At 46.7% G+C, this 22,384-nt stretch overlaps 1 protein-coding gene and 1 pseudogene across 1 annotated transcript in view; one reads left to right on the top strand and one right to left on the bottom strand.

The window, feature by feature from the left end:
• Window positions 1-93, bottom strand: part of VSX1 (visual system homeobox 1) — a 17,171-nt gene extending 17,078 nt beyond the window's left edge. The window contains exon 1 of the mRNA XM_011952193.1: window positions 6-93. Within this exon, the coding sequence (XP_011807583.1) occupies window positions 6-93 (88 nt within the window). The remainder of the gene's footprint in view (window positions 1-5) is intronic.
• Window positions 94-3,116: 3,023 nt separating this feature from the next.
• Window positions 3,117-18,786, top strand: LOC105519021 (annotated as a pseudogene).
• The last annotated feature ends 3,598 nt before the right edge of the window (window positions 18,787-22,384 follow it).

The raw sequence follows: 22,384 nt of genomic DNA, 5'->3' as shown, positions 1-22,384 counted from the left end.
GAAGCCCCGGGGGCGCGAGCCCCTGGGGGAACCGCCAGGCACCAGCGCCCTGCTGCTAGCGCGCCCGTCGGACAGCGTGTCCCGGCCGGTCATGGTTCCTTAGCAAGCAAGGCACGAGCCTCTCTGGATCCGGTTTGCGGAGGGCCCAGCTTAGAGGAAGCTTTATAGGATTGGGCTGTCGGTCGGGCGCGGGAGGCCTGAAGGGCTCCAATCAGCTGGGCGCCGGCGCGTCGCCATTCCGGAACCCGCGAGATGGGGACGCCACCAGTTCCCCTCCCCTTGGTTACCGCCCTCCCAGCTGCAGTCCCCTCAGTCACCTCCTTCTCTTCTCTTCTCTCCAGCCCACCCCACCCCACCCCATTCTAGGATGGAGGGGAGGAAAGAAGGGAAGGGACAATGACTCCACTCTCTACCTGTCCCTCGAAAAGTCGCAAGTTCTACATCCTGACGTGGTCTTCTCCTTCCTTCCAGACTCTCTGGGTGGAGGCCCCACTCCCGGTTGCCCTGAAGCTTCTTTGATGTGACCCAACTGCCTATTAAGACCTAGGGACCCCCATTGCCAACCACACTCCGGTGGCTACCACCTATAGGTGCCCAGCCAGCCCTCCACCTCCGCCGCCGGTGCCAGGAAGGCCTTCCTGCAAGAAGGCCTTCTCTGAAAATCCCCAAGGGAAAAGGAATGAAAACATGTATTTAATCCATGGTCATTCTACCTCCAACCAAATCCACCCCCAGGTCCATCCCCAACTCTCCACTGGCTGAACTGCAGGGAGTTGCAGACTCTCACCAGCTGGGGAAAGGGAGAGAAGCACAGACAGGAGTGGACTGCCCAGGGCTGAGACGGGCAGGGTACTAGGTTTAACCAACAAAACACGGTAGACTCAATGAAATGTGAATTTCAGATAAACAAGGAGAGCTTTTTGTTGGTTTGTTTGTAGGAGTATGTATCAATATTTTATCCAGCAATCCTAAATTGGGGAGGAGTGGAGGGAGGTAAATTGGAATAAAATAGGGTCTGTCTACTGGAAAGCACACCTTTTCATCGGGGCTTACAATTTACTGTCCGATTTCACGATTATTCAAAGAAAGCCTGATTCTTTGAATAATCAGTGAAACTTTCATATTCGCTGAAAGTTGGCCCCAAATCACGTGGGTAAGTCACTCCTGGTTAGCGCTTTGAACCCACCAGCGCTCATCGCTGGGAGCCCTGAGTCCCCCCTTCCCAATGCCAGAACCCCGGAAGCAGATCTCCTCAGTCCCACTCCCTGAGGGGCCTACAGTCGGAGGTCCCGCAGCGAGGTAGGAGCAAACGCCTGAGCTCTGCGGGAACCCGGCGCGGCTGCCTGCGCGCACGCAGCTACCGGAGCCCGAGCCCGGGCCCTGCAAAGTGGGTCTCCCACTCTCTGCGCATTCGAGTGGAGGCTCAGCTAAACGTGCAGATTAAACAAGGGGCTTCCGATAAGGATAATTACAGGAGTCTGCGCATTAACTTTCCATTACTAAAGGAAGACCCAAATCTCCCCTTGCAAGCTGTTCCTGGGATTACCAAAACAATAACTTTCCTTTGAGATAATTGTCTTTTGAGTCACTCCAGCTCGGGGGAGAACGCTTTAGACGCAGGCGTTGTTTTCGGCTCCGCGAGGAATTTTCCTCCAGATTTATCTCTGGGTTTAGGGAAGGCGTTGGGCACACCGGACTGCATAGTCGTTTGTAAATTCGAATTTGGGATCGCAGTTAAGGGAGATACCTACGCTTCCACACAGTTTGTAGCCCGAGACCGGCCAGGCAGGCAGAGTAGTCGGTTGTAAGGTGGCCCGACCGGGATCGCCCGCGAGTGGAAAGACTAAGAGGCGCGGGCTGACGAAGGCGCCGCGCCTGCAGCCCCGGGTGCCGACCAAGTGGCCTCACCTGGGACAGGTCTTGCGGTCTACTTCCCCTAGGTCTCCCTGGAAGGTGGGCGATCACCGGAGTGACAGACCTAGAGTAGATAGCCAGTGATTCAAAGACAGCAAAGGGCCAGGCGGTGGGAGCCCAGCCTTGGACACTCTCTATGGTGACCGCGGCGCAGTGCCAAGAACACCCCAGTTTCCAAATCCTCGGGAAGAATCGTCGTAAACTCATTTTACATGTGAGAGCAACTGGGACTTATTAACCCAGTCACATCGGACAGAGACAGAGAGGCGGGGAGGGCGATACAGAGCAAGAGACCCAATCAAGGAGCACGTGTTGAGGCCCTAAGGGGACACAGAGATGGAGAAGGAACGAACTTCTAAGGAGTCTTGCAATTCCTGGACTGAGACATTCCTAACACATCCCGGGACCCCAATGTCAGGGAGAGGCCTGCAGGACCCCAGCGGTGGGGAGTTGGGTCCTGGGTCACCTTGTGTTTCGCAGCGTGGGGATGGCAGGAGCGCAGCGCGGGAGGACACTTTCATTGCTTCCTACAGTGAGAAACGACCCCCACCCGAGGCCGCGCTAATCTGTGTCCCTGCTGCTGCCGGAGCTCTGGGATCCACTTGCACTCCCTACGTGGTGGGGATCCGCTCAGAGCCCAGCGTCAAGTTATACTTCGCTCAGCCTCAGCCAAGACCAGAGAAGCGCTTCTTGCCGTTTAGGAGACGTCTGCAAGAGACAAAGAGCTAGCCCACGATCCACCCACAATCCTCGTGTCCCCGGGGTGCCCTCGCAGTTGCCAAATCTACGTGCTGCGTTTAGGGGACGCCTCCGCGCCCTGGCGGCCAGAAGAATGGCTCCTTCCAGCTTCCCCCTCCCGGATACCACCTGCAAATCTAAGGCCATAGGCGCAGCCCCAGAGAGCCTTCCCGCCCCAGGCCGCCCCCAGGAGTCGTTTTGGATCCCTAAATCCGTTGAGGGTTCCGAATCTGTCTTCATCAGCCAGGATTACCCGGGATTTAACTAATCAATAAAGGTTTCTCCGCTCATTATTTTCTAGGGAAGATCTCCAGCCCCTCTGTCGCCGACCGCGGATGTGCCTTGGCAGCGCCAGGCTGAGGTTGGACCGGCTGTGGGTGGCTCAGCAGACACCCCTTTTGGACTTCTCAGAGCGGGGGCTGGCCAGGCTGGCGGAATAAAGTGCTCAGACACAATGGCGTGGGATGCCGGAGAAGGTGAAACGGATCGCCCTGTGCGTCTGTGAAAATGACGCCCCACAGCTCCATTCTTCTGATTTTCCTCCCACCTCTGGCTGCTCCGTCTCGGATGCTTTTGTGTCTTCAGTTAAAAGTTGTAGCAGACGCTGTTTGGTCCTGCCCACCTCGGGCCTGACCCCTCCACCTGCACACCTGCCCAGCCTCCAGAGCCCGCCACATCTTTACCTGGGGACTTTTCCCGACCTTCAGAGCTCACTCTGCCCAGTAGCCAAAGGTGCCAACAATTAACACATGGAGATATAGGGGACCAAACACTGACGGGAATTGCGGTGTAAGCACCACCCTCCACCCCCCGACACACACACCCCTGCACAGAGTGACTCTTAGAGGCGCCTTCTACTCCCCCTCCCAGAGATTCGAGCAGGAGGAGCTTTAGTTACTTGCAGATGATTGCATTCCTTATTGCCTCCTATGTAAATGCTGTTGTGCCCACTGAGACGCCCTTTCCAGAACTGTCGCACCTTCTTCCAGCTACTGTGAGTGTGGGACCCTCGAATAGGAAGAATTGCCCTCGGCTGACAAAGACCCCTTAATCTAGAGCCCACCACCCCGTGACAAACACACACACTGTGTCATCCACAGAGAGAGGGATGATAGGAGGCCTCTCCTCTTGTTTCAAAGGACAGCTCTGCAGAGGCATTTCTGCTCCAAGCCCCTCTCCCTTCATGGATCAGACCAAGTCAGCTCCTTGCTCAGCTTGTTCTCACCCCATCTTGGCCCCTCATTCCTGAGACCTTGTCTCAGTATCTCTCAGGCACCCAGACCCTGTCCCTGGCTCTGCTTCTAGGAACTTGAGCTCAGACACTTCCTGTCTCCATCTTGCTTTTACCTGGGTGTTCCTGGAATGCTCAGCTCAAAGTCTACAGAGCCCTTCTTTCTCCTCAGGTGGAACTCCACAGGGCAATCACCATCTCCCTGCCCAGACCTCCAGAATCTCTCCAATCTGGACCCCACTCCCAAAGCCCAGGCTGCTGTCTCAATGTACTCCTGCATATCTGACCCAGTCTCCCGGGGCCCTGAAATGCAGCACACTCAGAGCTGAACACAGCAGCCTCCCCCACAGCCTGCACCTCCCCAGGTCTCCTCTTGCTCCACCCCGGGGCCCACATAGAATCGAGCGTCATCCTCAGCCCCTCACTCTCCCCACAGGCTCTCCTCCCACAACTGAAAGTGATGGCAATGGCCGACCTCTCTTGGCTTCTTACTGGGGGCAGCTATTATTATAAACACCTTGTCACAATGGCCACATTTCATCCTGACCACAGCTCTATGGGTAGATAATATTATTGTCCACATCCTTCAGATGAGGAAGTGAAAATTTCAAGTGATCGAATAATTGCATAAATTGCCCAAGGTCACTTACTATCCAGTGGCAAAGATAGGATGTGAATACAAGCAGCGAGAACTCACAGCCTAACTCTGACTCTGGGTGACTTGCCGCCCAGCATCCCTTTTCAAATCCTCTCAAAGTGGCGTCTTCTCTCCTTTGTCTGCTCTGATTTGACACTGCGCCCTGAAGTTCATTTGTTGCACCTTAATCACCAATGCAGCAGTGTTGAGAGGTGGAGGCTTTAGGGGGTGATTAGGTCAGGAGGGCTCTGCCCTGAGGAGTGGATCAATACCATTGTTGCGGCAGTGGGTTAGTTATTGTGGGAATGGGTTAGTTATCGTGAGCGTGGGTTAGTGACCACAGGAGCGGGCACATGAGTTTGGCCCCTTCCCGCCCCCTCTTCTGCTCTCTCTTCCTCTCTCACCATGTGACACCTTCTACCATGTGATGTGGCAGCAAGAAGGCCCTCATCTGATGTGGTCCTTTGACCTTGAACTTCTTTCCAGTCTCCAAACCATGAGCCAAATAAAAGTCTATTGTTTATGAATTACGCAGCCTGTGGTATTCTGTTACCGCAGCACAGAACAGACCATGACACTACCGATTGCCACAGGATGGTTCAGACCAATTGCTCACTTGCTGGAGTGGAATTTATTTTTTACTCTAGGGCTATTCAGTATACAAATGAGTTTCAGAGTACCCTAAAGAGGTGGCTTCTAAAAAACAAAAACAGAAACAAAAAACAGCAGGTAAAGTCCTCCTTGTCCCACTCCTTGGCAGTTCTGTGACCTTGACCCAGGGACAAAGGGAGAGAGAGGTTTTTCTGCAGCAGCAATGGTGGCTGTCCCATGGCTACCCTGCATGCTATGGCATGCTCACTGCTGTGCCCTGTGGTGATTTGGTCTTGTTCCCAGGTTCCTGGGCTGTACATCCCTGTCCTTCCTCTCCAGCTGCCCATCAGTCTGGGTAGGGAAGTGTACAGGGGAGAAATAATGCCATTCAGTAAGGCTATTTTCTATGTAAATTGGCTGGATGACATTTCTGTGATTTGCATCCAATAACCCTGTCTAGGATGTATGGCCAGGGCTCTGCCCTCTGGAATCTCCACCTACCTCCTTCATGCCCCTCCCTGTGCCCCACCACTGCCATCTTTATTCCACAGCCACAGTGATCCTTACCTGAGCACAACCTATTGCTCCCTACTGCAAATTCCTCAGTGGCTTCCCCTTGCCATGTGGGCAATGCTGACTCCTAACTCCTTCCTGCTAGTGACTGAAGAAGCGATGGTATCACATGCCCAGCACGTCAGTGAACAAGTGGGCTCTCGAGAGTCAGCAATCCGGTATATCCTATAAAACTGACCCAGGGTGCTGGGATCAGGGTTGTCCATCCTCTCATCAGCCCCATGAGAGCATCAACCCCCGAGTTCCCTTTCTTGGCTGGATGTTCTGGTTACTATTTTAAGGTAACACATTATCCCAAAACTTAGCTACTTAAAATAAACGATTTCATTTTGGTCACAGTTTTGTGGCTGAAAAATCTGGGGAGAGCTCAGCAGGCCGTTATCACTTAGAGCCTTCCCGTGGTTGCTGACTGAGACTGCAGTCATCTGAGGGCTCAACGGGGCTGGGCTGGGTGCTGAAGGCAGTTTGCTCACATGGCCCAGGCTGATAGGCCTCGTGGGCTCTCGGGGGAGTTGGGAGCATCCCACAAGAACCAGGCAGATGCTGCATGGCCTTTCCTGGCCCTTTCACAGAAGTCAGAGCATTACTTCCATCACGTTCAATCAGCGAGGCCATAGCGTGACTTTTGGGGAAATGGCACTTTTGCTTTCATGGGCTCTGTCTTCCATAAAAATATTTAAAGGTATATTTTGTGCCTATGTTGGTATAAAGGTGAATATAATCCAGTCTAGATTCATTGTATATTCTTTATTATTGTATTCATTTTTTCTTCTGATTTCAAAATATATTCAAGGGCATTAGAAGCATAGGTCCTGGGCATTATACCCAGGGCATTAGTGTGCACTGGCCTTGATGACTGGTCTAAGCAGCCACAAACCACCAGATTTAAGGATGAAACACAGATTCAAGGTGGGACACAGGACCTACCACATCGCACTTGCAGGGCCAGCACCAAGCAGTGCTCAGCCATCCATCAACGCCCAGTCCAAATGGTTCCTCACCGCAGGGCCTCCCCAGGTTTTTCTGCCCCAGCTGGAACAAAATCACTGCTGCACTCTTGAAGCACTTCATGCTCCTTTGGTCTTACTGTCTGATTCTTAAGCTCTTTTCATTAACACATCCCCTGGGCAAATGTTCTTTTTTTTTTTTTTTTTTTTTGAGACAGAGTCTCGCTCTGTCGCCCGGGCTGGAGTGCAGTGGCCGGATCTCAGCTCACTGCAAGCTCCGCCTCCCAGGTTCACGCCATTCTCCTGCCTCAGCCTCCCGAGTAGCTGGGACTACAGGCGCCCGCCACCTCGCCCGGCTAGTTTTTTGTATTTTTCAGTAGAGACGGGGTTTCACTGTGTTAGCCAGGATGGTCTCGATCTCCTGACCTCGTGATCCGCCCGTCTTGGCCTCCCAAAGTGCTGGGATTACAGGCTTGAGCCACCGCGCCCGGCCCCCTGGGCAAATGTTCTTTACCTTTCAGGACAGTGGCTTCGCCGGAGGCCTCTGGAAGAGGCCTCCTTACTATGTGCCAGTGGTTCTCAAAGTGTGGTTCCCAAAAGTGGTTCTGGCCATCTGGGCACTGGCCAGAAAAACAAACTCTAGGACCCCACCCAGACCTCCGACATCAGAGACCTTGGGGAGATCCAAGATCTGTGTGTTCACAAGTCCCCCAGGGGACCCTGAGCCCCACTCAAGTTTGAGAACCACATCTTCTATTACTGCTTCATGAACCATGTATCCTGACTGGTTTCACAAATATGTTCTGGGTGCAGAAACACACAGTGATTCTCAAATGCTCTGAGGAGCTGTGAGGAAAGCTTGAGTTCAGCACTAGGATAATAGTCAGCACCAGACATGAGCTTAGGGAATCAGGAAATTGAGGTTCCAAAAGGAGAAGGAAAAAAAGAAAGAGAAAATTTTATTTTAAAATGCTACATATCAAAAAATGCATTCGTGGGAAAACTCACAGCCACTATCGGTGGGGCCCTTGGGCTGTGCCAGGCACTGCAGGGCTTCACACGAACCTGTTCACTTAACACTTGTGACAGCTCTGATGAGGGAGGTCCTGTATTGTCCCCATTGTGTGGGTGAGAAAACCAAGGCCCAGAGCTGGGACCAGCCCAACAGCCACGGGGGCGGTCAGGACCCAAATCCTGATGGTCAGGCTGGAAGCAGCGAAATCTCCACGGGGCCTGGTCTGTGGCTTAACCTTGGTTTTGTTATTCATGTTGCAGCGCTTAGGATCTGGAGAGGTCTGACTCTTAAGCTGTTTCAACTGCTGTAGATGCATGGCGTTATGGACTTGAGGCGGATTTCCCAGAGGCTCACATACCCCATGGCTGGTCTTTTCCCTTTAGGTCCTGAGACAATAGGAAAATCATGGGTAAGAATCCAGGTAACACTTTGATCCCACAAAACATATTTCTCTTCTTCCTTTTCCAGCCTCTTTGCTGTCTCTCTCCTCTCCTCTCTCTCCTCTTCTCTTCCTTAGCTTCTTCTTGTTAAATTCCATCTGTAAGACAAAGGAACCCAGGGCCAAGTTAAGCTCCGGAGAGGACACAGCAACCAGCCCCTGAGCTAAGACCACCCTCCAACCCCACAGCAGAAAAGGTCAAGAGCAGAGGGCACAGAAGGATCTGCCTCTCCTCCTCTCCCCCGTGGCAGACAAAAGCAGGTGCACTGTGTGGATCTCAAGAGGGTACAAGGGAGGTGACACAGGCCACACCAACCAGAAGGCCACACCTGGGCATGCGAGGGGCCGCTGAAGGACAGCCCGAGAGCTGCCGCTGAGCTTCATTTCCAGCGTTAAACAAGCACTAGGTCATCTCTTGGCAATGGAGAAACCTACCCGGCCACTGATGATGCGCTTTTAACCAGCTCATATCAGAAGCGAACACAATCACCATCCTAGCTCACAGCTAGCACCGAGGCTCTAGGCAAAGGTCAGAACAACTCTCCCAGGGCCACATGACTGAGGGTTCCGACCTCTGCTTGCTGGGTGCCCACCTACTACAAGGAGGCAGGCACGAGCCATGACCCTATTTGAAGGAGGTCTTTGCTCCTCCTTCTGTGCTCAACTCCCAGTCAGCTCCCTCCAAGGCACCCGCCACAATTGCAACCATTCACTCACCTGCTGGTTTACTGCTTTACCTGTCCGCCTTGCCAGATGCTGCAGCTGACAGTGCTGGGTCACCTGCCGCCTCTGTAGACAGTTCACACACACACCACGGCTTCCTGCCTGCAGCACCTGCCACTCAACCAGAGGATGCCCCAAACCCAGGAGCGTACCAGTTAGGGCTGAAGTCCTGGGAGGCAGAGGGTGATGCCTCCAGCAGCCACTCCTGACAGATGACAGGGGTTGATGGGTGATACCTGGCTAAGGGATGCAATTATCCTGTTGTAGGAAAATCCCAAGGAGAAATCACCTTGCATAGTCACCTGAGGTCCTAGTGTGATTGAGCCTTGGGAAATGCCACTTGTCACAGCTTCTCTGTGTCCCTGCCCCCTCCCCTACTAGAACTCCCTGGGTTCCTCCCACATTACTTACTTCACTCAAATCCCTGTCTCAGAGTCTGCCATGGAAAACCCAAACCTAGACTGCCCATAAGCTCCAGAATAGGGCTGGGTCTGGCCTGGGGCTGCTGCATGCCAGGGCCCCACACACACCTGGTGCAGAGCCAGTGCTTGGTGAAGGTCTGCAGCAGGGGAACAGGCCATAAGATGGAGGAGTCTGAACCATATGCCTGTTGACTGACAGGGTCTCCTGGGAGAAACTCAGCTCTTCCCCATTCACTCCACATTAGATCTGGAGTCCTCTCCCCAGTCCTGTGCCCACACTCAAGGCCTGATCCAAGGAAGACTGGCTGGGAGCATGTCATCCACTGTAACCTCAGTGCTCAAGAGGAAATAATGGCCCCCAACAACAGATTCTCACAGCCCAGCCCTGGGACCGCCCTCCTGCAGGAAGTGGTTGAATATTTTAAAAAATACTAGAGGAAGAGGCTGAGGAATTTACAAACCTGTTTCATCCACTGGTTTCAACGAAAGTGTGGAAATGAATGTCACTGAGCTGCCACCCTGGAACTGCTTTGTTTGTGTTGGGTTTTCACTGATGAAGGCCAGCAGAAGTGGCAGTGTGGCTGGGGCACGTTGGAGACTCTGGCAGGGTTGGCTGCAGCAGCCATCTGTGTGGACCCAGTACCTCCAGTCCATCACCCTGAGTGGAGGGTTGCAGCATGCTTGTCTGATTACTGACTCTTCTTCTAGCTTACTCCCCCAAACACACTAATAACCAGACATCCTCAGATCAGTCGGAGAAATGCTCATGAAAGAGTGGAGAAAGAAGAGAAGGAGGAATCAGAAGGGAGAGGGTACAACAATGAAGAAGACCCATCCATCGCAGACACTGGCCACCACATGCATTAAATCAGCCCTTCCTGGACACAACAAAGGCCACTATCCTAAGTTCAGCTCTCTGGAGAGACAGGAAATGGCAAATGCTGAGACATTTTTTTTCCTAAACTACGATTATAGTCAAGTCTTTTGTCTGCCAAAGGGGAAAGTATTCTGCAGTGGTTCATGCTCTTCATCCTCTCACACACTTAGAGGAACTTTGAGTACATACCCCACACTGCTGAGAGTACATCACAGGTTCTGGTCCTGAGGGTTCCTGTCTTTCATTTCAAGTAGGAGGTAAAGTTTAGAGTGTCCTGGCCAAGGAGGGAGCCCATTCCGATGGTTGCAGGAATGTGGGGGGCCTTCGAATTTTATTTTTGGTTTACATAATACTTAAGATGCATGCACCTAACAACAGAGTATCAAAACACAGGAAGTAAAAACTGATATAACAGCAAGGAAAGTATAAGCTATACAAAATTCTTTACTACATTAACAGTTGGAGACTTCAACACTCCTCTATCAGTAATTGATAGATCTAGTGGGCATAAAATCAGTCAGGATATAGTAAGGAACAGCAACATTTATCACTGGATCTAACTGACATCTATAGAGTACTTTATCCAACAACAGCAGAATACATATTTTTCTCAAGATTACATGGAACATTCATCACATATGCCATATTCAAGGCCATAACACATATCTTAACAAATTTAAAAGAATAGAAATTATACAAAATATGTTCTCAGAGCACAGTGGAATTAAACTAGAAGTCAAAAATAAAAATCTACCAGGAGCTGAAAAAAATTACCAAATATTTGGAGATTAAGTAATGTACTTCTATTTTACAAAAGAATTTAAAAAGTCTCAAGAAAAATTAAAAAGTATTTTTAACTCAATGAAAATGAAAACACAACCTACCAAATGTGTGGAATGCAGTGAAAACAGTGCTTAGAGGAAAATATGTAACATTAAATTCATTTGCTAGAAAGAAAGGAAGGGCCGGATGCAGTGGCTCAAGCTTGTAATCACAGCACTTTAGGAGGCTGAGACGGGTAGATCACCTGAGGTCAGGAGTTTGAGACCAGTCTGGCCAACATGGTGAAACCCTGTCTCTACTAAAAATATAAAAATCAGCTGGGCATAGTGGTGCACGCCTGTAATCCCAGTTACTTGGGAGGCTGAGGCAGGAGAATGGCTTGAACCTAGGAGGTAGAGGTTGCAGTGAGCCGAAATGGTACCATTGCACTCCAGCCTGGGTGACAGAGTAAGACTCTGTCTCCAAAAAAAAAAAAAAGAAAAGAAGGAATATCTTAAATCAATCATCCAATCTTCCAACTTAGGAAATTAGAAAAAAAGAAGGGCAAATTAAATCAAAAGGAGATATAAGAAAATAAATTTTAAAATTAGAGAATAATTCAATAAAATGGAAAGTAAGAAATCATTAGAAAAAATAAATGAAACCAAAAGCTGATTCTCTGAAAAGATCAATAAAATCAGTAAACCTCTATTCTGGCTAAGTGAAAAAGAAAGAGATACAAATTGTTCATACTATAAATAAAAGAAAGGTAATCACTGCTGATCCCATGAACATTAAAAAGATAATAAAGAAATATTATAAACAACTATATGCATATATTTGACAAGTTAGATGAAATGGATAATTTTTCTGAAAGACACAAATTACCAAAACTCACAAAAAGAGAAATAGATATTCTAAGTAGGTCTATATCTACTGAGGAAATTAAATCAATAACTAATAGCCCTCAAAAAAAAATAAAGCACTAAGCCCAGGTTATTTCACTGGTTGCTTCCAACAAACCATTTAAGGACCAAATAATACAAATTCTCTAAAGTCTCTTCCAAAATATAAAAACAAAGGGAATTCTTCCTAATTCATTCTATGAGGCCAACATTACTGTACTACCAAAACTAGATAAAGACATTACAAGAAAGGAAAAATACAAACCAGTGTCTCTCATGAACATAGATGCAAAAATCATCATCAAAATATTAGCAAATTAACCCAAAAGTGTATAAAAAGAATTATGCCAGGGACAATGGCTCATGCTTGTAATTCCAACAACTCAGGAGGTTAAAGTGGGAGGATTGCTTAAGGCGAGGAATTGGAGACCAGCTGGGCAACATAGAAAGACCCCGTCTCTAAAAATAAAAATAAAAATAAATTAAATAGCCAGCCATGGTGCTGTATGCCTTTAGTCCCACTTCTAGGGAGGCTAAGGCAGGAAGGTCCTTTGAGCCTAGGAGTTCATGACTCCTAGCTATGACTAGAGCTGTGACTGTGCCACTGTACTCCAGCCTGGGTAACAGATTTAATCCCAGGTATGCAAGCCTGGTTCTACATTTAAAAATCAATTAATGTGGCCAGGCACAGTGGCTCATGCCTGTAATCCCAACACTTTGGGAGGCCAAGGCAGGTGGCTCACTTGAGGTCAGGAGTTCAAGACCAACCTGGCCAACATGGTAAATCCCCATCTCTACTAAAAAGATACAAAAATTAGCTGAGCATGGTGGCAGGTACCTGTAATCCCAGCTACTCAGGAAGGCTGAAGCAGGAAAATTGCTTGAACCCAGAAGGCGAAGTTTGCAGTGAGCCAGGATCCTGCTACTGTACTCTAGTCTGGGCAACAGAGCGAGACTCTGTCTCAAAAAAAACTAAAAAAAAAAAAAAAAAAAAAAAAATCAATTAATGTAATCTATCACATAGAAAAGAAGAAATCATATTGTCATATCTTCAAATGCAGAAAAAATGACAAAATCTGACACCCATTCAAGATAAAGAAAAAAATCCTCTCAGAAGACTAGGAATAGAGGAAGGCTTTCTCAACTTGATAAAGAACATCTACAAAAAACCCACAACTCCACAAAACAACCAGAAAACAACAAAATGGCAGGACTAAGTTCTTACTTATCAATAATAACATGGAATGCAAATGGACAAAACTGTCTAATAAAAAGATATAGAGTGGCTCAATGGATTAAAAAACAAGACCTACAATAAACACATTTAATCTATAAAGACACACATAGACTGAAAATAAAGAAATGGACAAAGATATTCCATGCCAGTGGAAACCAAAAAAGAGCAGGAGTGGCTATGCTTATATCAGACAAAATAGATTTCAAGATAAAAACTATCAGAAAAGACAAAGAAGCTCACTATATAATAATAAAGGGGTCAGTTCAGCAAGAAGATACAAAAATTATAAATACATATACACTTAACATTAGAGCATCCAAATACATGAAGAAAATATTATTAGAGCTAAAGAAAGAGATAGACCCCAATACAATAACAGTTCCCTTACTTTCAACATTGGATAGATCTTCCAGACTTAAGATCTATCAGACTTAACCTGCACTACAGAAAAAATTGACATAGGAAATAGAGGTCATTTTGTTAAGTGAAAATTGCTCCCACGTTTTCAGGTATCTTTAAAGCAATGCCCCACATCTCTGGTACCAATTTTCTGTATTAGTCTGTTATCACACTGCTATAAAGAACTACCTGAAACTGGGTAATTTATTTTAAAAAGAGGTTTAATTAACTCACAGTTCCATAGGCTATGTAGAAGGCATGACTGGGCCGGGCGCGGTGGCTCAAGCCTGTAATCCCAGCACTTTGGGAGGCCAAGATGGGCGGATCATGAGGTCAGGAGATCGAGACCATCCTGGCTAACACGGTGAAACCCCGTCTCTACTAAAAAATACAAAAAATTAGCCGGGTGAGGTGGTGGGCGCCTGTAGTCCCAGCTACTCGGGAGGCTGAGGCAGGAGAATGGCGTGAACCCGGGAGGCGGAGCTTGCAGTGAGCTGAGATCCGGCCACCGCACTCCAGCCAGGGCGACAGAGGGAGACTCCGTCTCAAAAAAAAAAAAAAAAGGCGTGACTGGAGAGGCCTCAGAAAACTTACAATCATGATGGAAGAGTGAATGGGAAGCAAGCGTGTCTTCACAGGGTGGCAGGAGAAAGAGAGAGAGTGAAGGGGAAGTGCTACACACTTCAGACAATCAGATATCACGAGAAGTCACTCACTATCAAAAGAAGAGCAAGGGGAAAATCTTCCCCCATGATCCAATCACCTCCCACCAGGTCCCTTTCTCAACACTGGAGATTACAATTCAACATGAGGTTTGGATGGGGACACAGAGTCAAACCATGTCACCCATAAATGTATACACCTACTATGTACCCACAAGAATTAAAAATAAACTTTTTAAAAGCCTACAGCTAACTTCATACTTAGTGGTGAGAAACTAGATGCTGTCCCGTTAATTTTGGGTAAAAGGTAAGAATGTCCCCTGTCACCACTCCTATTCAATATCATACTGGAAGTCCTAGTCAATGCAATGAGAAAAGAAAAGGCATACAAATTGGGAGGGAAGAAATAAAACTGTCTTTGGTTGCAGATGAAATGATTGTCTACGTAGAACATTTCAAAGCATCAAGAAAAACTCCTGGAGCTAATACACCATCATAGCAAGGTGGCAGGATACAGCAGTCATAAGCAAAGTTAATTGCTGCCTTATATAGCACCAACGAGTAAATGGGATTTCAAATTAAAAATATAACACCATTTACATTAGCACAAATAAATGAAATGTTTATACCTAAATGAAATGTTTAAGTATAAATCTAAGAAAATGTGTACAGAATCTATATGAGGAACACTATAAAACTTTGATGAAAGAAATCAAATATCTAAATAAATGGAGAGATATCCAAGTTCATGAATATGAAGACTAAATATTGTTAAGATGTCAATTCTTCCTAACTTAATCTATAGATTCAAAACCATCCCAATCAAAATCCCAGCAAGGTGCTTTGTGGATATCAACAAAGTAATTCTAAAGTTTGTGTGGAAAGGTAAAAGACTCATAAAAGCCAACACAGTTGCATTGGCTGAAATAGAACAAGGCTAGAGGACTGACATTACCTAATTTCCAGACTTGCTATAAAGCTACAGTAATAAAGACAAAATGGTATTCATGAAAGAAGAGACACATAGGTTAATGGAACAGAACAGAAAGCCTAGGAGTGGACCTACATAAATATATTCAACTGATCTTAACAAAGACACGAACACAATTTACTGGAGACAGGATAGGTTTTTCAACAAATCATGAGGGAATAATTAACACCCACAGTCAAAAAAATAACATTATACCTTACCCAAAAAATAACTGAAGATGAATCATAGACTTGAATGTAAAACACAAAACTATAAAACTTCTAGATGATAATTTAGAAGGAAATCTAAATGATCTTAGATTTGGTGATGACTTTTTAGATACAACCCCAAAAGCACAATCCATGACAAAAATAACTGATGTTAGACTTTATTAAAATTAAAAACATCTGCTCAGTGATACACATTGTTAAGATAATGAAAAGACAAGCCACAGACTGGAAAAAAATATTTGCAAAGCACAGATCTGTTAAAGGTCTTGTATTCAATATATAGAAAGAACTCTTAAAATTCAGCAAGAAAACAAACAACCCAGTTTTTAAGTGGGCAAAAGATCTGAACAGACACTTATGAAAGAAGATATCCAGATGGCAACAATTATATGAAATGATGCTCAACATCATATGTCATTAAGGAACTTCAAATTAAAACAATGAGATTACATGCTGATCACAATGATGAAAACCCAAAACACTCACAACACCAAATGCTGATGGAAATGTGGAACAACAGGAACTCTCATTCACTGCAGGGAATGCAAAATGGTGCAGCTAGCTTGGAGGACGGTGTGGCCACTTGTTACAAAGCTAAACAGAGTCTTACCATGTGGTCTGGCAATCACACACCTTGCTGTTTACTCAATTGAGTTGATAATTTATGCCCTCACAAGAACCTGCATAGGAATGTTGATAGCAGCTTTTTCCTAGTAGCCAAAAACTGAAAGCAATCAAGATGCTCCTTCAATTGGTGAATATATAAATAAATCCAGGCAATGGAATATCTTTCAGTGATAAAAAGAAGTGAGTTATCTAGCCATGAAAAGATGTGGAGCAACCTCACATGCAATGCATGTTGGTAAATAAAAGACACTAAAGTGACATAAGTGTCATACTTATTATATGATTCCAACTATGGGACATTTTGGAAAAGGCAAAACAATGAAGACAGTAAAAAGATCTGTGGTTGCCAGGAATTTGGAGGGAGGAAGGGACGGATGAATAGGCAGAATGCAGAGGACTTTTAGGGCAATGAAACTGTTGTATATGATGCTATAATGGTGGATACATAACATTATACATTTGTCCAAAACCACAGAATGTAAAACACAGCCAGGCATGGTGGCTCATGCTTGTAATCCCAATGCTTTGGGAGGCCAAGGTGGGAGGATTACTTGACCCAGGAGTTCGAGACCAGCCTGGGCAACAGAGGGAGACCTCATCTCTACAAAAAAAATTTTTTTTTAAATAATGTACAACACAAAGAATGAACCCTAATGTGAACTGCAGACTTTACTTAATAAGGTACCAATCTTGGTTCATTGGTTACAGCAAATGTACCACACCACTGCAAGATGTTAATAATAGGGGAAACTGTGGAGGAGGAGGGGTGTATTGGAAACTCTCTGTACTTTCTGCTCAATTTTTTAAAATAAAGAAAAAGTCTGGTTGCTAAAGCTGGTAAGGTCCACAAAGCAGTTCTTCTCACCATACTGGTTTTTACCCTTTATTTGTGGCCCCTGAAAACTCCCCTTAAATGATGAGAGATAAGCTGTGACTTTAAAAGGACACGTATGACATCCAATTTCAGGAAGCACTGTATTGCAGCCTCCCTCTGCTCCCTGATTCCTCCAGAAAAGCACAAGGATTTAATCCAGATAGATATAAATTTCACCTGGGATCATTTATCATTCCATATTCTTCTTTAAGAAATATGCTAGGCTGGGCGTGGTGGCTCATGCCAGTAATCCCAACACTTTGGGAGGCCGAGGCGGGTGGATCAAGAGGTCAGGATATCAAAACCATCCTGGCTAACACGGTGAAACTCAATCTCTACTGAAAAATACAAAAAAATTAGCTAGGCATGGTGGCGGGCGCCTGTAGTCCCAGCTACTCGGGAGGAGAGAATGGGGGGCTCCGGGAGGCGGAGCTTGCTGTGAGCAGAGATTGCGCCACTGCACTTCAGCCTGGGTGACAGAGCGAGACTCCGTCTCAAAAAAAAAAAGAAAAGAAAAGAAAAAGAAATATGCTAAAGAGCCGCAGAATGGGTCTTCATGAAAACAAAGGAAAAGCCATGAAGTGTCCACAGCATAATTAGCATCATCATTATTCTGGCTGGAGCAATTACACTCATCATTGGCTCTGGTATTTCAGGGAGACACTCCATCACAGTCACTACTCTCACCTCAGCTGGGAACACGGGGGAAGATGGAATCCCAAGCTGCACTTTTGAACTTGACATCAAACTTTCTGATATTGTGATACAATGGCTGATGGAAGGGGTTATAGGCTTTGTCCATGAGTTCAAAGAAGGCAAAGATGAGCTGTCAGAGCAGTATGAAATGTTCAGAGGCCTGATAGCAGTGCTTGCTGATCAAGTGATAGTTGGCAATGCCTCTCTGCGGCTGAAAAACGTACAACTCACAGATGCTGGCACCTACAAATGTTATATCATCACTTCTAAAGGAAGGGAATGCTAGCCTTGCATATAAAACTGGAGCCTTCAGCATGCCAGAGGTGAAAGTAGACTATAATGCCAGCTCAGAGACCTTGCAATGTGAGGCTCCCTGATGGTACCCCCAGACCACAGTGGTCTGAAGATCCCTAGGTGACTAGGGAGCCAAATTCTCAGAAGTCTCTGATACCATCTTTGAGCTGAACTCTGAGAATGTGACCATGAAGGTTGTGTCTGTGCTCTACAATGTTACAATCAATAACACATACTCCTATATGATTGAAAATGACATTGCCAAAGCAACAGGAGATATCAAAGCGACAGAATCTGAGATCAAAAGGTAGAGTCACCTACAGCTGCTGAACCCAAAGGCTTCTCTGTGTGTCTCTTCTTTTTTTGCCATCAGCTGGGCACTTCTGCCTCTCTCCCCTTACCTCATGCTAAAATGATGTGACTCGGCCACAAAAAAGCATGCAAAGTCATTGTTACAACAGGGATCTACAGAACTATTTTGCCACCAGATATGGCCTAGTTTTATATTTCTGGGAGGAAATGAATTCATATCTAGAAGTCTGGAGTGAGCAAACAAGAACAAAAAACAAAAAGAAGCCAAAAGCAGAAGGCTCCAATATGAACAAGATAAATCTGTCTTCAAAGACATATTCGAAGTTGGGAAAATAATTCATCTGAACTGGACAAGTGTGTTAAGAGTAATAAGTAAAATGCACATGGAGACAAGTGCATCCCCAGATATCAGGGACCTCCTCCTACCTATTAACTGGGGAATGAGAGGATAGGATACTGCGTGTCCTTTGTCTCTGAAATTTTAGTTATCTGTGCTGTAATGTTTCTCTGAGGAAGCTCCTGGAAAGTCTCTATCCCAACATATCCACATCTTATATTCCACAAATTAAGCTGTAGTGTATATTCTAAGACGCTGCTAATTGACTGCCACTTCGCAACTCAGGGACGGCTGCATTTTAGTAATGGGTCAAATGATTCACTTTTTATGATGCTTCCAAAGGTGCCTCAGCTTCTCTTCCCAACTGAAAAATGCCAAAGATCATAACTTTAGCATAAACAAACCAGTCTGTGGCACCAATTTTATAAGTAAACTGAGCACCTTCTTTTCAAACAAATGCAGGTTTATTTCTCAGATGATGTTCATCCATGAATGGTCCAGGGAAGGACCTTTCACCGTGACTATGTGGCATTATGTCATCACAAGCTCTGAGTCTTCTCCTCTCCACCCTGTGTGGACAGCTATGACCTCAGTTTTCAACAGCATCTGGAGCAGCGGGACTGAACTGGGGTGATTTCACCCCTCATCCCCGGGGAAATGTCTGAAGATAGTTTTGGTTGCCACCGTGAGGGAGTGAAGGAGGACACAGTGCTATTAGCATCTAGTGGATAGAGGCCAGGGGTGCTGCTTAACCTCCTACTGTGTACAGGACATCTCCCCATTACCACACCCAGTCCCAAGCGTCAACTGTGTCAGGGCTAAGAAATCCTGATTTAGAGTAGAAAAGGGCCTAGAAAGAGGGGAACAAACAAATCTCTCTGCTTCCTCACATTAGTCATTGGCAAATAAGCATTCTGTCTCTTTGGCTGCTGCCTCAGCACAGAGCCAAAACTCTATCGGACACCAGGATAACATCTTTCAGAGAACAGAGTTGACAAGGCCTGTGGGAAATGCCTGATGGGATTATCTTCAGCTTGTTGAGCTTCTAAGTTCCTTTCCCTTCATTCTATCCTATAAGCCAAGTTCTGTAAGAGAACTGCCTGAGTTCTACCTCAGGTTTTCTCACTCTGAATATAGATCTCCAGACCCCGCGGGGCCATAATTCAAATTAAGGCAACAAACATATACCTTCCACGAAGCACGCAGAGACTTTTGAAAGCAGGGACAATGACTGTTTGAATTGAGGACTTGAGGAATGAAGCTTTGATGGAAAAGAATGCTTTGTTTCCAGCGCCCTTCCTACACTTTTCGTGTCTTAACCACTGCCTTCCTGGCCCTTGGAGCCACTGTGTCTGTATTACATTTTGTTATAGAAAACTGATTTTAGAGTTCTGATCGTTCAAGAGAATGATTAAATACATATTTCCTAAAAAAAAAAGACACATATATTTTATTTAGCATTTCTACAGAAAGTTTTCAGTTTAACCAGTTCACAAATACTATTAAAAATGGAAATCAAATACTCTCCTTCAGACAAAATTTTCAAGGTGCTTCTGGTTGTGAGCATCAAAACCAGCTGTGACTGATTTAGGCAAAAGGGGAATTTATTGGCTTGTGGCATGGCCCGTTAGTCAATTTGCATTGCTATAAAGAAATATCTGAGACTGGGTACTTTATAAAGAAACAAGGTTTCTTGTTTTGTTTTGTTGTTGTTTTTTGTTTTTGTTTTGTTTTGTTTGTTTTGTTTTTTGAGACAGCGTCTTGCTCCATCACCCAAGCTGGAGTGCAGTGGCATGATTTCAGCTCACTGCAACCTCCACCTCCCAGGTTCAAGCAATTCTTCTGCCTCAGCCTCCCAAGTAACTGGGATTACAGGCACCCACCACTAAACCCAGTTAAATTTTTTTTTTTTTTTTTTTGTATATTTAGTAGAGACGGGGTTTTGCCATGTTGGCCAGCCTGGTCTCGAACTCCTGACCTCAGGTGATCCACCCGCTTCAGCCTCCCAAAGTGCTGGGATTACAGGCATCAGCCACCGTGCCTGGCCAAGAAATGAGTTTTATTTGGCTCGTGATTCTTCAAGCTGTACAAGCATGGCACAGGCATCTGCTCGGCTTCTGGTGGGGCTCAGGAAGCTTTTAGTCACAGCAGAAGGTGAAGCAGGAGCCAGTGTATCACAAGGTGAGATGGGGAGCAAGAGAGAGAGGGAGGGGTAGCCAGCCTCTTTTAAACAACCAGATCTCACGTGAACTCATAGAGTGAGAACTCACTCATTATCACTTGGAGGAGAGCACCAAGCTGTTCATGAGGCATCCCCATCATAACCCAAACATCACCCACTAGGCTCCACCTCCAACACCAGAGATCTCATTTCAACAGGAGATTTGGAGGGGACAAAACATTTATGTCAAACTGGGCGGCTTATGTGACAACTGAGAAGAGATCATAGTGCCGCTGGACCTGCAGAAACAATTGTGGGCAGCCCCCCTCCTTTGGCTCCATGTCTATGGGCCGCAGGCTCTGCCTCACTGAAGCATGTTCTCTGCCACCCTGCAGAGCAATGCCCCACATGGGCTCCGTGTCCAGGAAGGATGCTGCTGGAGCCACACACCCACCCCTATGGGCTGTCTGGAGGGAGGGAACATTTAGAGGAAGAGACAGCCACTGCAGGCACAGAGTGTATTGTGTCCACACTTTCACCTCTTTTCTACCTCCTGTGTGTTGTGATGAAACTGTCCTGGGGAGAGAAGGAAAGGAGATGGAGTTGGCCACGGCTCTGTGTGCACAGCACCTTGAAGGAGTGCAGGAGGCTGTAGAGTCAAAGGCAGAGAGGCTGGTCTGCCTACAAGACGAGAGGCCCTGGCACTGGAGCTTAGGAGCTAAAGCGGCTGACCACTTCTTGACAGAGCAGGATTTTCACCATCTTGGACAAGCACTGTCATTTTAAAGTTCACCTTAATCAAAAACCACCTAAATCCAAAGGGCGTAAGCCTAATGGCTAAGGTCAACATGACCATAAAGCACAAATAACATCTCTCATCAGAAACATTCCAAACTCCTCCCTGACAAGAGACATGCTAGCCCCAAGATAAGCCCCCTCTGGCCAGGAAGATGTCAGCCCCAAGGTAACAGACATTCTGACCCCACCATAGACTTCTCCCCACACAGAAACATTCCAAGCTTGTGATAAGCCCCCTCACCCTAAAACTAATATATAGTCTTAGTCTGTAAGAGAAAGCACTTCTGACCGAAATCAGCCAGAAGCCCCTCTCTGATTTTTTCTTAAATAAACCCGTCTTTAACTGTTAAGCTGTGTTTCATGTTTCTCTCCTCTTTAACTCTTACACTTCTCTTCTAGCTTTGCTCCCCAGAGAGGCGGGCTGGGATGCTCAGGGTGGTGCAGGGGTAGGAGGCCTCTATCAGTAGTTCTACTGAGACACCATGAAAGCAGGGCGTGTCCCCAAAGAGAAATGCACCTGGCCCCAAAAGGAGGAGGAAGGATTGCTAGGCAGGCAGAGAGGATTGCTAGGCAGGCAGAGATGGCAGATGGGGTGTCAGAAGGACAGGGCCACTGCCAGGGCCAGGAATTAGGCAAGAGAAGGAATCTTTCTCTTGGTATAAAACTAGACAATGTTGTGTCCACATCATATGATGAGACCTGTTCAAAAGAACTAGTGGGGAAATAGCCTGGAGCTCTCCTAGAGTGACAATGAACCTGAATCAGAGTTAGGAAAGGGCCAGAGCACAGCTTTCCCCAACCCCCAGGCAAAGGACAGAGCCCAGCCTCCTCCTTCCCCAGTGATGAGGCCAGAGCCCAGCCTTGTCCTTCCCTGGCCACAGGGCCAGAGCCCAACTTCATCCTTTCCCGGCCATGGGGCCAGAGCCCAGCCTCCTCCCTCTTCAGTACTGGGGCCAGAGTCCAGCCTCCTCCTTCCCCAGTGATGAGCCCAGAACCGAACCTCCTCCTTCCCC

The sequence above is a fragment of the Colobus angolensis genome, unplaced genomic scaffold, assembly GCF_000951035.1.
Source record: "Colobus angolensis palliatus isolate OR3802 unplaced genomic scaffold, Cang.pa_1.0 Scaffold336, whole genome shotgun sequence".
NCBI classification, from domain to species: Eukaryota; Metazoa; Chordata; class Mammalia; order Primates; family Cercopithecidae; genus Colobus; species Colobus angolensis.
This window is presented reverse-complemented; position numbering and strand designations above follow the sequence as displayed.